This window comes from Pempheris klunzingeri, chromosome 20, assembly GCF_042242105.1.
Source record: "Pempheris klunzingeri isolate RE-2024b chromosome 20, fPemKlu1.hap1, whole genome shotgun sequence".
Lineage (NCBI taxonomy): Eukaryota > Metazoa > Chordata > Actinopteri > Acropomatiformes > Pempheridae > Pempheris > Pempheris klunzingeri.
The window spans coordinates 416175-430708 of NC_092031.1; the positions used below are offsets into that span (position 1 = coordinate 416175).

The window sequence follows — 14534 nt, forward strand, 5'->3', positions numbered from 1 at the left end:
CACCTGCTCATTCACTTCAATGAAACCCAACAACAACAAATTCAAGAGTGGACTTCCTGCTTTGGTGCGATCTTGGGTGAATTTGCAGGTGTGTGTTCACCGTCCACCTTTGAATTCACGCCTTCAGCGACACGTCGGCCTTTTGAGACTCCGTTATTTTAGCAACCTTTCTGTGCAACATGACGGTAGCGGGGCTAATGTGACCGCACCTGAAGGCAAAAAGAAGAAGAACAGAACACAAACAACGGCTACGTTCAGCTCATCAACTCCAAACTAACCAACAAACAAAAGATAAGGAACTAAAAACAGAGTCTGAGCTTCATTTTGGCAGGTTTGGTGATGTAAACAGAAACTTATCGGCTCAAACAGACAAAACAAAGAAGCTTTAACGTGTAAAACCGCTGATGTTAACTGTGGTTGTTGCGTCAGTGTTTTTTGTGGGGCATAAAGGTCCAAAGCCAAGTTAAAGGTCCCTACGATGTTTGACTTCGATGGAAACACGGCCGGTGAGACTCAAACGTCGAGTCTCTGGCGTCTAAATGTTTTCACGTTAACAGTTTTCTGTGTTGAGATTTTGGCAACGTCCTCAAAGCTGCAGGAACCCGAACATCTAAAGACATTTGTGAAAAAACGCCAATGACGACGTCTAATCTGACTGAATGTGAAAATCCTCCTCCTGAAGTGACACTGGTTCATTTTTGGCCAAATCTCCCAGAAGGACTCGACCGAGCTGAAGTAGGACGTGTCGTCTGCGACCGAGGACTATAAAATGGTAAAAAGAAAAGATATTGAGCACCTGAGACAGTCGGACACGTGGACAGCACCTGCCTGGCCTCAAACACCTGAAACCCGCTCAGAGCACGCCGGCGTTCAGCAGGGGAAGTAAAGCGTGTTGATGCTTTTGATTAAATATTCAGTTTGCTGAGCTCAGCTGTTGGTCGTGTTAGCTGTACACTTCACTTATGATAACTGTTTCTACCCATGATCCTCTCTGTCCACATCCTGGTGTGTGAGTGACTGGTAGGTAGTAAAAGTGTTGGAACTGGTCCAGTAGATCACCTCAGCCAGCAGACACCAAACGGGCTGCAATGGCTGCAACGTGATCCTTTGGGACAACTGCACCTGATCACAGTAGGTCCACTAAAAGAGCTTGTTTGATCCACTGACAGGCTCAGAGTGTTATTCTAAGTGTGTGACAGCATCATGGAAAGGATCCCTACAGAGAGAGACCTGGAAGATCCTTTTGGTTTAACCACAAACAGCACACACACCAGACTACATTCACTAAAACAGGGATTTTAGAGCTGCTGCCTCCATCAGTCAGTGTGTGTTAGTGTCACTTGTGTGTTTTAAAGAGTTCCTTTGGATCTGAACAAACCCTTTAAAAACACAAAAGTCACACAATAACACAAACACACTTTTGTACCTACTGATTTGAATTTTATCCCAAACTATGTAACTGTGGGGCTCTGGTGTGAAAACACTGGAGTTCTCCTGAACGTCCACTGAACGAATCTACACACCAGGAAGTCTGAGCGGGTTGATGACAGGAAGTGAGACCAGGCCTGACAGCACCTAACAGGACTCTGGACAGGAAGTGTGCTGCTGTCGGTATAAAATACACAAACAGAGGCCGTGGATAGATCGCCACGCTGACGACGGAGCTGCTCGGCGTCACAGATCGAGACTGGACGAACGCTTGTGGCTGGTAGAGAGCACCACAGATGGACAACAGGCTCGGCATCGGCCCTGGCTAGCTTAGCTTAGCACCTTAAACCCAACAGGATGAACTGTTCGAACGCACCGGGTAGCTGTTAGCGTGCGGCTACGAGAAGCTTTCATCGAGCCAAAGCGCAACAGCTTGACTATATGATCACACAGGACGTGGTTTTATCAGCGGCGGGCCCTTTCACTGCTTTGTCCGAGGACTTGGAGAAGCTTTGAGTCCTCGTTTTTTAGATCTCATGGTCAGATTTGTGATCTGTTTATCTCACTGTCGACTTCCAGCTGGAAACGTTTTACTGGATGTGACACAGGAAGCCTTCAATCATGTTTTTAATCTTCCACTGTTTAATCGTCCTGCCAGGCGGAGAAACGCCTCTGAGGCCAATTCTTTCTTTACTTTCTGATCGGTTGAAAGCTGAAGATTAAAGGGCCGTCCACACCAAGAAGGATAAATCTACCGATAACGTTCTCCTCGCCTGTTCTCATGTCGGTGCCTCGGGAAGTTTGGAGAATCCAACACTGTTACTCTCAGTTTTCATCTTTCAAAGACATTTTATTCAGACCTTTGTACGAGTCGACGTCAGTTTGAAGGCGTCCTGGCGATCGTCGGAGAGGACGTCAGTGAGGACCAGACGAACTCCGGAGACCCCGTCAGCGCCAAAGGCCGTCTGGCAGCGGGTCTCAGGTAAAATGCCTGAATTCTGATTGGCTCTCGGCGTTTCTATCGTTCATCCAATCGCTCTGAACGTGAAGCCAACGATGTTGTTCGCTCCGTTGTTCTACGTTAGAGCGAGTCTGACAGCCGTTTGTTTCTAATTCTAATTATTATCTCGGTGTGGACGAGCACCAACCAAACACGCCTGATATCTGACGTCTAGATGGACTCTAGGGTTGGAGACGTCAGATGCCTTCTGCCCTCGCAGCTTCTCCGTACGTCCTGTGTGATCAGGCCGACCGGGTGGACGACAGAAACTTCAAGACGCCACCCAGAGTCACGAAACACCTACGATGAACCGTTAATAACGACGGGACCGACGCAGAGCCACCGATGGGTCGTAGCACCAAATGTTAGGACGGAAACCAGACATCAGGACTTAGAACGTCTCCCAACATCCGGTGTGGAGGCAGATGCTCCTTCAGACGATCAGTAGGGATGCTCCGATCACACCGATTAACGACTTTATCGGCGGACTATTGACGAGGAGACCGAGCAGGAGGAAGGTTACTTTGTGGACATCAGAAGGTGCGATGAAATAAGTCCATTTACATCTAGAAAAAGGTTTTAATGTTATTTTAGCTGATTACTGAATCCTTGTTTCTGATTGGTCGGTCATGGTGCTCTACAGTCTGTTTCATCTGTACTGCAGACTGTTGCCATGGGCGCAGCTCAGATAGCAGAAGCAATAAAATCACTTTTAAAATCGATAAATTGATTGACGCTGTGTAATCAGCCGGTACAGCGAGCGGCGGTTATCCTCGTTGCCCCAACATTTGGTGGTTTGCTCTAACGGCGAATGCTGTCGTTCCAATCGGAGCATCCCTGACGTTCATTTGCTTCCTGAACCTGCTGCGACACCGACGTCTTTAAAGGTTCAGTTTGACAGAACTGAAGTGCTTAAACGTCTCAGAGACGCAGTGACGAGTTTAACGCTTAACAGCCTTCTGACAGAGTAACGGTTAGAGAGCGCCGCCCTTTTGAAGACACACGAGAGGTCGAACCTCGAGACTCTCGAGACCGACTGCCAGACAGGCCCCCCCCCCCCCATGGAGGTTCGCTCTGGTCGAAGCCACTAACGTGTTCACGGGAGCCCCCGCCCACCCGACGTGGTGGTCACATCAAAACCAGGCGCGCTGAACTATATCTGATGATACTCGGACTGTAGGAGCTACGACGACGTGTCAGAGCCACCGCAGGAAGGAGGGGGGGGGGGGGTATTACTTCAGGGAAAAACTCTGAATGTCCCAGACGATGTAAATTTGAGAAAAAAAGAAAAACTCTTTGAAGACACGCTGTCGAAAACTATTTCTGAAATGTTCCTTAGAACTAACGGCTTTCTATCTGAGCTTTTTACAAACTTAATCTTAGAGTTTCTACATTGTTTTCTCACTTTATAATATCACAGAATATAAAGTGAGGACTTTGATCTCAGAGTTTTCTCCTCTGAATGTTACCTCCACTGGCCCCGAAGGGCTGAAGACAGTCCTTCTGTGCAAAACTGTAGCTGGACAGACAGGAAGTAGTAAGAGCGTTGGTTCACAGGCGGTTTGAACTGGAGGTGTGTTCTCATCAGTAGCTGATTGACAGAGCTGCAGCAGATTGTGGAAAACGTGTTTCTCTCCACTGTCACATTCAACAGCAGGCCGTCTCTTCTCTCTGCGCCGCTTCGACTCAAAGCCAGTTAACACCAGCGATGAGGCGGTCCGGCTCGACCCAAACCCCACGGCTGGGAGACATCTGGGGGTTCTGATGTCAGGACCACAAAAATCTACATCCTGGTGTGTGAGTGACTGGTAGGTAGTAAAAGTGTTGGAACTGGTCCAGTAGATCACCTCAGCCAGCAGACACCAAACGGGCTGCAATGGCTGCAACGTGATCCTTTGGGACAACTGCACCTGATCACAGTAGGTCCACTAAAAGAGCTTGTTTGATCCACTGACAGGCTCAGAGTGTTATTCTAAGTGTGTGACAGCATCATGGAAAGGATCCCTACAGAGAGAGACCTGGAAGATCCTTTTGGTTTAACCACAAACAGCACACACACCAGACTACACAATCTGAGCCTGTCAGCTCAAACCAAACTGGTCCAAACTGGTCCAAACTGGTCCAAAGTGACACTGATCCAAACCGGCTCAGCTCAGTCCGGTCTGCTGCTTTTACATGATGCAGCTGTAGTCCGGTTGCACCAAACGTGAGAAATTCATTGAAGTAAGATGGTTTCTGGTTTCATGATTTCATTCACTAAACTAACGGTCAGTGTCCCATTTAACTCCACGGCCTGTTTAGCAGAGGAACTTGATACCAATCAGTAAAAGCTGATTTGATTTAGCTCAAATTCAGAACACATCATTGCTGGTCTGCAAACACACGAGCAGAGGGAGTTTGAACTGAGCCAGAACTCAAAAGTCAGTAAAATCAGGGCTGAATGTTGACTTCAGCACAGAGAGAAGAGTCAGCCCCCAAAACAGCTCAACAACACTGACGACTGAAGAGGGAGGAGGGGAAAGAAGATTGGTCTGCATAAAGCCTGCTAAAAGTGGTCAGGAAGGAAGGAAGGAAGGAAGGAGGGAAGGAGGGAAGGACACAAGGGGATTGTGGGGATTTATCCAACAAACATCTTGGTGCGTCACTAAAGAAGTCTACTTGTCTTTAAGTTTGTTTATATTCAAGTTTTACTCCTTTTATTTTTTTAAATCTCCGTCTGTCCATTCATCCGTCTCATTGTCCATTCGCCGTCCGTCCGGCTGGCCGGCCCGGCCACGCCCACACGGTTAACCCCGCCCTCCTCTCCTCCGGCCGCCCTGTCATGTGATTGTCCAGCTGTGCACTGAGCAGAAGATTGGAGGGGGGGGGTCTTCTATACTGACCTTTGCTCTTTGATTTCAGAGTCCCACAGATCAGCTCTGGTCCATCGGTTATATTCCCCTGTTAGCTAACACGCTAACACAAGCTAGTCTTAGTTTGGGGGTTCATGAGTGTGTATACATACATACTATATATATGTACACACACACATCTGTATGTCTGTGTGTGTGTGTGTGTGTGTGTGTGTGTGTGTGTGTGAGAGAGTGTGTCAGACTTTAGTGATCTGATTGTGATGGTCCTCTTCGAACGGCTCGTTCTCCGGGTCCGAGTCTGTCGTGTCGGAGTAGCGGTAGTGATCCGGTTCGTTGTCGCTGACGTCCGGCGTCACCGAGGCCGACGTGCTGCTGGCGTCACAGTTGGCTCCTTCCTCCACCGTCTTGGTAAAATACAGCTTCACCTGAGGACCAGACACGTTTAGATTGTTAGACGCTACATGAGGTCGGGGAGAACGTTTTCATACATCGTCTTTAAAATCTCTTTCGTCTCCCTTTTCTTCTTCCAGTAAACCGTCTGGAACTTCTGTTATCAATAAAGCTTTCTCACACGCTACACGGCCCATGATCCTCTCTGTCTGAGTGACCGGTAGGTAGTAAAAGTGTTGGAACTGGTCCAGTAGATCACCTCAGCCAGCAGCCACCAAACGGGCTGCAATGGCTGCAACGTGATCCTTTGGGCCAACCAGGATATGAAGAGAGAGGGTTTTAAAACAAGATTAAAATAATAGAACACCATAACCGCTCGCTGGGTGTTTGTTTCCACGGTCACAGAGAAAACAAGCAGCCTTCTGTGAAGCTCGTCTTCTCACCTTGAAGTTTGGGGAGAAGTTCCTGTTGGCCTTGTCTTTGTTGGCCTTGTCCAGGTCGTTCTTTGTCAGAGTGAGGACCAGGAAGTCTCTGTCGTTGCTCTCTCCTCCCGCCGTCGTCCCGGGGTTCTGGTGCGTTCTGTCGGCCGGGTCCCGCGGCGTCCCGGCGCTGCCGTTCTCTAGTTTGTCGGTGTTCTCCTCTGGACCCGGGATGAAGAAGGTGTTGACCCAGAAGTGGAACATCTTTTCCTGCAAAGACAGAGTCTGAAGCGATCAGCGGCCGGCCGAGGTAGTTAATCAGTCTCAGTGATCCAGAACGACAAGCTACCGGCACGTTTCCTGAAGTGACTCCATTAAATCAGGATAACGGATCGGATCATTTAGGCCGGACTCGCTGGTGTTCAGCTTATTTAAGCCTCCACCACAGCAGCACCGTGCAGGAGGAGCCCAGAACAACCAGGAACCAAACGGCCCTTTAGGAAGACTGGACTCATCTTTGGTGTCGTCGTGACTTCAGCTTCTCAGAAAACTCACACAGACAACTTCTTTCAGCCGACTCACAGTAAGCCGAGAGGTCAGGGAGGCTCAACCGGGACGACCTTCCTGAGGACCGAACTGGTCCCGGGGGACCAGTCGGGTCGTCTCAACTCGCTCTGCAACACTCGCGCTACTTAAAGAGAACCAGACGGCTCGGCCCGCACAACTTTAGAGCCTCCACCTCCCAGAGACAGCTCAGGACAGACGACGGTCAGCGGGACGAAGCCAGAAGGGATTTAACATGCAAACCAGGAATCTACACAGAGGTGGTCGTCCAACCAAACTCACCTACCGGAGATCGAGACGTGACGTCACACAACGTATCCGGGACAACAACCTCCTGACAACTAACCAGCCCAAAGACGTGCTGGGTTACTGTCCGAAGAATGAAATGACGGAAACGGACTAACAGCAGTCTGTTGATTAATAATACTAATAATTCTAGAATCTTTATCGTCATCGGACAAGAACAACAAACAGGATTCATTTCACATTTGTCAGCGTCCTCACCTTCTTCATCATCATCTTGTTCAGTTTGTGGAAGAACTCCACCTTGATGTCTCCGCAGACAGGAAGTGGCTGCGGGAACTCAAACAGCATCAGCTTGTCTTCCCGCCGGGTGTGGGCGGGGTTCGACGTGTGGATCTTCACCTTCAGCTGGTACACCACAAACTGAGGGTCTACACACACACACACACACACACACACACACACACACAGACACACACACACACACAGAGACACACACACACACACACACACACACACACACACACACACACACACACACACTTCATCTCAGAACAGTGGCCTCAGTAAACCATCACGAGAGCAAGATTTAGACGACGTCATCCTTTAAGACACATGAAATGCATTATGGGAAGTACAGTTTGTCCGAACATCGAACACTCTCCGTCTACATAATCACTTCTGTCGTTGTCGCCACGGAAACTACCAGCTGACCAGACTGGAGACTAAAGCAGTAACGCTGTGACTCTCCGCCCTCGGTGAACTTCAGGCGTCTGATCGGCCAGCTGAGCAGCTTCTTCACTGAACTGAGCTTCTTCACTTTTTGATTACTGATTCTTTTTAAATCTTAATGAATATCAGTGCAAAGACAATAATTTACAATCAAAGGTTTAAGCTGTCAAATGGTTTTAAATTATCGTTTCTATCTGCTGCAAACGCTGAGAAATAAAAACGTTTTCTGAAAAACCTTTTGGGAGGCTGTTTTCAAACAACGCCTCAGACAGACAGACAGACAGACAGACAGACAGACAGACAGACAGACAGACAGACAGACAGACAGACAGACAGACAGACGTACTGCAGGTGCCTCCAGTGAACATGGGGATGGTTTCAAACAGCATCTTGTGGAAGAGCAGGGCGACGGGTTTGTACAGCAGCTGGTTCCTCAGCAGGAAGCTGTAGTAGATGACGTAACGCCGCTGACTGGGGATGGTCACACCCTGAAAACACACACACACACACACACACACACAATCATCAAAGTGCCAGCAAGCAGAGGATAATTTCACCGGCTTTAAACATGCTTGTAGGTTTTCTCTTATTTCAGACATTTTCCTTATGGAGTTCTGAATGTAAAGTTACTTTGAGGGCAGAAAACCACCAAACATGGTCTCATGATCATGGGTGTCTTTAAGCCCCTCTTTGTTCAATCCATGTTCCACTTTTCCATTTCTTCCCTTTTCTTCTCTTTCTTTACGAGCTCAAACGTTGGCAGCGCTGCAGTACCTTCTTGTCGCGGGTGCGGACCTCTCCGTAGAAGTCCAGCGCCTCCTGAGCCTCCTGAAACTTGCCCCGGTGCAGCAGGTAGGCACAGATCATCACGCCGGTTCGACCTTTTCCCGCCTTGCAGTGGATGGCGGCGACGTGCTGCTCGTCTTCGCTCAGCCACTGGTCCAGGTCCTCGCAGAACGGCTTGATGAGCTCCAGCTGGGGGGGGTTGTGGTCCTCGAACGGGTACTGAGCGACTGCCGGAGACACAAACGGAGCGTGACACCTCCTTTCCTGACCTCCATCAAAAACTCTAACTCCTCGCTCCTCCCATCATGAATCTTACCTCGACAGTTGAACTTTGCTGTGTCGTACTGTCGCTCCGCACATCTGTGGACGGAGAGGCAACATCCAGTCAACCTCAAAGTCAATTCATTGATCAGTCAATCTTTATCTAAATGGCTCTAATGCACAGCAAATGTGATCTCTAGAACAAATGCTAACAGGAGCTAAAAGCTTGTAACAGCTGCTAATAGATGCTACCAGCTGCTAACAGCTAGGAACATCAGCTAACACACTCTGACTGATGGAGCAGCAGCTCTAAAATCCCTGTTTTAGTGAATGTAGTCTGGTGTGTGTGCTGTTTGTGGTTAAACCAAAAGGATCTTCCAGGTCTCTCTCTGTAGGGATCCTTTCCATGATGCTGTCACACACTCTGAGCCTGTCAGCGGTAACGACACTAAAGATCGACTCCTGTCTATTTTCAACACAGTGACTCTCCTGGTGCTCATGTACTTGTACTGCCGGACCGACGGACACACACACTTCAAATTAAAGCTTTAAAATGATGGTCAGTACTCACAGATTGTAGATCTTATAGTGATTTTTGTGCTTTGAGTCCAAAAACCTGAGAGAGAAAGAGAGAGAGAAAGACGGTTTCACTATCCAGTCCATCTCACATCAGGCCTCAAGTCATACCTCAGGTGTCCGAGTGTCTTTGAACGCAGCACCTGAGTGATTTCATTATCAACAGCACTGACAAGGCTTTTATTTTGATAGGAATCAATCTTATTTAACAGGAAGTAGACACAGACACACACGGCGAAGGTCAACGGCGTCTTACCGCACGACGTCATCGATGTTGTTCCTGTAGACGCCTTCCAGACGCTCAGCGGGGAAACCCATCGCTATGATGTTTGGATAAATATCTGATCACAAGTCAAGGATCAATAACCTGCTGTACTCACTGTCATCAATACGTACGCACACACACACGCGCACACACACACACACACACACACACACACACACAGTAACACACACTTTAACTCCCCAGCATCCCCTCAGACCATCGCCATGGTAACAGAACATGTTTCTATTTAACATCTCAAAAGTTAGGAGAGAAAAAACACTTGATGAAGAAGATGAAGAGGAGGAAGAACGTTCTCTGGAGTCTGATTCTGTTTCCTGTCTCAGTGAACCTGTGTGGACCCTCAGGTCTCTGGGGGGGCGGCACTCTGGATCTTCCAGGTCTCTCTCTGTAGGGATCCTTTCCATGATGCTGTCACACACTTAGAATAACACTCTGAGTCTGTCAGTGGATCAAACAAGCTCTTTTAGTGGACCTACTGTGATCAGGTGCAGTTGTCCCAAAGGATCACGTTGCAGCCATTGCAGCCCGTTTGGTGGCTGCTGGCTGAGGTGATCTACTGGACCAGTTCCAACACTTTTACTACCTACCAGTCACTCACACACCTGTCTGATCTGAACAGGTCACCAGGCGGCTGCTCATCAGGTATCAGTCGACTAAATGTTTCATCTCTGACATCAAACAGCAGAAACATGAGTGTTTAAAGGTTTGTGTTTCTCAGAGGATGTTTCCATCCAGATGTGACGGTAAATCAGCCTCCTGACTGATGCTGAAACCTGACAGACCAAACTGACAGTTAACTGACAGAAATGTGACCTTTTAGCTGCGCTGCCCCTCAGTGGTGGAGCTGCTTGGAGGTAAATATGATGAACATTGGATGTGAGTTACAGTCTCATTTCTGCAGGTGAGCTTCTCTCAGGTGCGTTTTAGCCTGTTAGCCTAGCATGCTAGCTGCTGCTGATGCAACGCTACCGACATCGCTGTTAGCTTAGCCTGTTAGCATCTCCCACCTTCACTGGTCCTCAGGAACAAAAAAGCAAAGATGTACCAACAAGCAAAAGAATGCCTTTAGCTATAGAGCCGTATGTACCTCTGTCAGCTGCCCTGGTGAGAAATGATCCGCTAACCGCTGGAACAGATGTGTTATGGGACATAACCGCCTGCTAACGTTAGCTAGTTTCACTCTCCGGTAGGTATTAAACTGCACTACGGACTCCGTTGAAAAAACATCTAATTTAAGGCAAACTCGCAACTATGTAAATATACACGCCCTTTACGGAGGGAGCACCTCACAGAGGAGCAGGAACACTGGTCATGATTTAAACAGCCGCACACAGAGCACTCTATGACATTTACGGCGTCTTTTAAAGGTTTGTTCATACTTACAGCTACGATTCAGATTCAACCCACGACCACTTCGCCAATTCTGAAATGTATGATTATCATACCGCTGTTTGGGTTGTTTCTCTATTACATGCACGCCGATGTAAAGAAGCTGCCCCTCTGTCACAGACTAGTGCTGTATGTGAGCTGCCTGCGCCGACACGGACCGCAGCTTTAAATTACAACAATTTTGAATTGAGTTCTGCACAACGTTCGAGAGCGAGCAAGCTAACGCTAGCAGGCGCAGGACAGTGACGGTGAAAGGATACAGGTCAGGTCCAGGTCGAAGCCGTCCTCCTGGTATCTCCTTTTATTCCTGCTCACCATCTCCTTGATGTAGGCGGCCATGGTCGGTGTCTCCGCTGAGCTCGTGCAGTGAAGAGAAAGCACCCGGTCTGGTTACCGGGGGGGAGACGCTAACTGGGGCAGCTAGCCCGGAGCTAGCTAGCCAGCAGCGCACCGATCTCCAGAAGGTCGCTTTTAAAAAACGTTACGCAGATAAAAACGTCCCGGTGGGTAATACGGACAAAAGTAGGTCCTCACGGATGAACACTTTCCAGTTCTCCGTCCTCCTCTGGTGCCACCCTGTGAGCTCCGGAGCGGCCAGCGGCTAGCCGGCCTTCGAGTTGACAGGCAGCCCGTCTGTCAGTGCTGTTTTCTGGGTCAGAACAAGGGGGCGTCGGGGCCTCCTCCCTGCTCCCGCTGCGGGCCCGGGCTTCCAGGTCCCCCGCTTGAAGACAAAACCATTCGCGGGGCTCCGTTCGGTGAGGCTCCGGCCCTCCAGACGGCGGACGGATCCAGGCGGACTCTTCCCGGCCTCGCTGCGCCGCAGAGACGCCGTGACTGGACGCGGATCGGCGGCGGAGAGAAAATCTCTCCGAGGCGCCTTCGAGCGGAGGAACAGAGACGGACGAGACTGCGGGGGTCAAGCCGGAAACCGGTACACACACATCCGGCCAGCGCCTTCAAAATAAAAGCCTGGTTTAAAACGCCACACTCCATCATCAACCCCCCTGAATAAATATAAGAGACCAGGCAGACTCTATGATCAGTAAAGCATTCAATTAACAGATAAATCACAACAGGAATACAATGAATAATAAAGATAAATGACGAAGGAAACCAATATTTATCAATATTTCATATTTTGTGCTAATTGCCTATCCGGTTGTATCAGGGCATTCCTGTGAAATCCTTTAGCTGGAATATAAAGGTTATACAGAGACCTGTATGTGGACCAAATAAATATAAAAAACAGGAGATAACAGGAGCGACAGCAGCGATTAGATGAAATAAAGATATGTGTGTATTTATATCCAATAAATATGAAAATATAGAGGAGATTATTCTAATGTGACATTAAGACAGTAAATACTTACTATACTATCTTCATTTTTAAGGTTGTTTAACTTATTTCTCAACTTCATGTAGTTGACGAGCTCAGAGTCTGACGTCACAGGCTGAAGAACACAGAGTAAAGCTGCAGTTCAGGGTTCTACAGGGTTCTATGTGAGGGGCCAGGAAGACAGACCCTAACCCTTGAAGACGGCAAACTATGTTCCTGCAGCATGTAGCACAATCATTTAGTTATTTTTAGTATGATATTTCATTGAATTCATTATGTTTGGCTGTATTTTTATTTTTATTGTTGTTCTTTTATCATCTTATTTCATCTCTTGTGTTTTTATGTATAATCTGAGTGCTGCTCATGACTGTGCTTTTATTTTGTAGTTATGATAACGTCACTTCCTGATGTTTTGTCACTCCGTCTGACTTGACGATGCTACATGCTAACTGCTAACTGAGCTCCGTGAACCAAACGCATCCAGTCAGCGCCGGGTTGCCAGGTTTTGACCGTGTTATCCTCCTATTCAGAACCTCCGTCACAAAAACCCCAAATAAGCCGTGCGGGAGCAAATCAGCACCTGGCAACCAGCTGAGCCCCGTTGGCGTTACGTAACACAAAACACTGCGTCCGGCCACAGCCGGCGGTGTCACACCTGCACCAAGCAGCCCAGAACTGTACCTGGACCGGAAGCAGCCGGTCTGCCCCCTCAGCTGCAACACAGATACACGAGCCTGAATCCTCATCTGCTGAGAGGAGCTCAGTAGCTAATTATCTGTTCTCTGATATATGATACAGAGTGATACAGGGTGATACAGGGTGATACAGGATGATACAGAGTGATACAGGGTGATACAGGGTGATACAGAGTGATACAGGATGATACAGAGTGATACAGGGTGATACAGGGTGATACAGAATGATACAGGGTGATACAGGGTGATACAGGATGATACAGGGTGATACAGAGTGATACAGGGTGATACAGGATGATACAGAGTGATACAGGGTGATACAGGGTGATACAGAATGATACAGGGTGATACAGGGTGATACAGGATGATACAGGGTGATACAGGGTGATACAGGATGATACAGAGTGATACAGGGTGATACAGGGTGATACAGGGTGATACAGGGTGATACAGGATGATACAGGGTGATACAGGGTGATACAGAATGATACAGGGTGATACAGGGTGATACAGGATGATACAGGGTGATACAGGGTGATACAGGATGATACAGAGTGATACAGGGTGATACAGGGTGATACAGGGTGATACAGAGTGATACAGGATGATACAGAGTGATACAGGGTGATACAGGGTGATACAGAATGATACAGGGTGATACAGGGTGATACAGGATGATACAGGGTGATACAGAGTGATACAGGGTGATACAGGGTGATACAGAGTGATACAGGATGATACAGGGTGATACAGGGTGATACAGAGTGATACAGGGTGATACAGAATGATACAGGATGATACAGAGTGATACAGGATGATACAGGGTGATACAGGGTGATACAGAATGATACAGGGTGATACAGGGTGAAACAGGGTGATACAGGGTGATACAGAATGATACAGGGTGATACAGAGTGATACAGGATGATACAGGATGATACAGGATGATACAGGGTGATACAGAGTGATACAGGGTGATACAGGGTGATACAGGATGATACAGGGTGATACAGAGTGATACAGGGTGATACAGAGTGATACAGGATGATACAGGATGATACAGAGTGATACAGGGTGATACAGGGTGATACAGAATGATACAGAGTGATACAGGATGATACAGGATGATACAGAGTGATACAGGGTGATACAGGGTGATACAGGATGATACAGGGTGATACAGGGTGATACAGAGTGATACAGGGTGATACAGGGTGATACAGAGTGATACAGGGTGATACAGGGTGATACAGAGTGATACAGGGTGATACAGGGTGATACAGAGTGATACAGGGTGATACAGAGTGATACAGGGTGATACAGAATGATACAGGGTGATACAGGATGATACAGAGTGATACAGGGTGATACAGGGTGATACAGAGTGATACAGGGTGATACAGGGTGATACAGAATGATACAGGGTGATACAGAGTGATACAGGATGATACAGGATGATACAGAATGATACAGGGTGATACAGGATGATACAGAGTGATACAGGGTGATACAGGGTGATACAGAGTGATACAGGGTGATACAGGGTGATACAGAGTGATACAGGGTGATACAGGGTG

General features: G+C 48.0%; 1 protein-coding gene across 1 annotated transcript; it reads right to left on the reverse strand.

Annotated features, from left to right (window-relative positions):
• Positions 1 to 5097: 5097 nt before the first annotated feature.
• Positions 5098 to 11307, reverse strand: ptenb (phosphatase and tensin homolog B). Its single transcript, XM_070851547.1, has 9 exons — positions 11187 to 11307; positions 9508 to 9592; positions 9247 to 9291; positions 8731 to 8774; positions 8403 to 8641; positions 7975 to 8116; positions 7158 to 7327; positions 6114 to 6359; positions 5098 to 5705 (listed from the first exon to the last, which is right to left on the reverse strand). The coding sequence occupies exons 1-9, from the start codon at positions 11263 to 11265 to the stop codon at positions 5517 to 5519; spliced, it is 1239 nt and encodes a 412-aa protein (XP_070707648.1). The 5' UTR covers positions 11266 to 11307; the 3' UTR covers positions 5098 to 5516.
• Positions 11308 to 14534: the final 3227 nt, after the last annotated feature.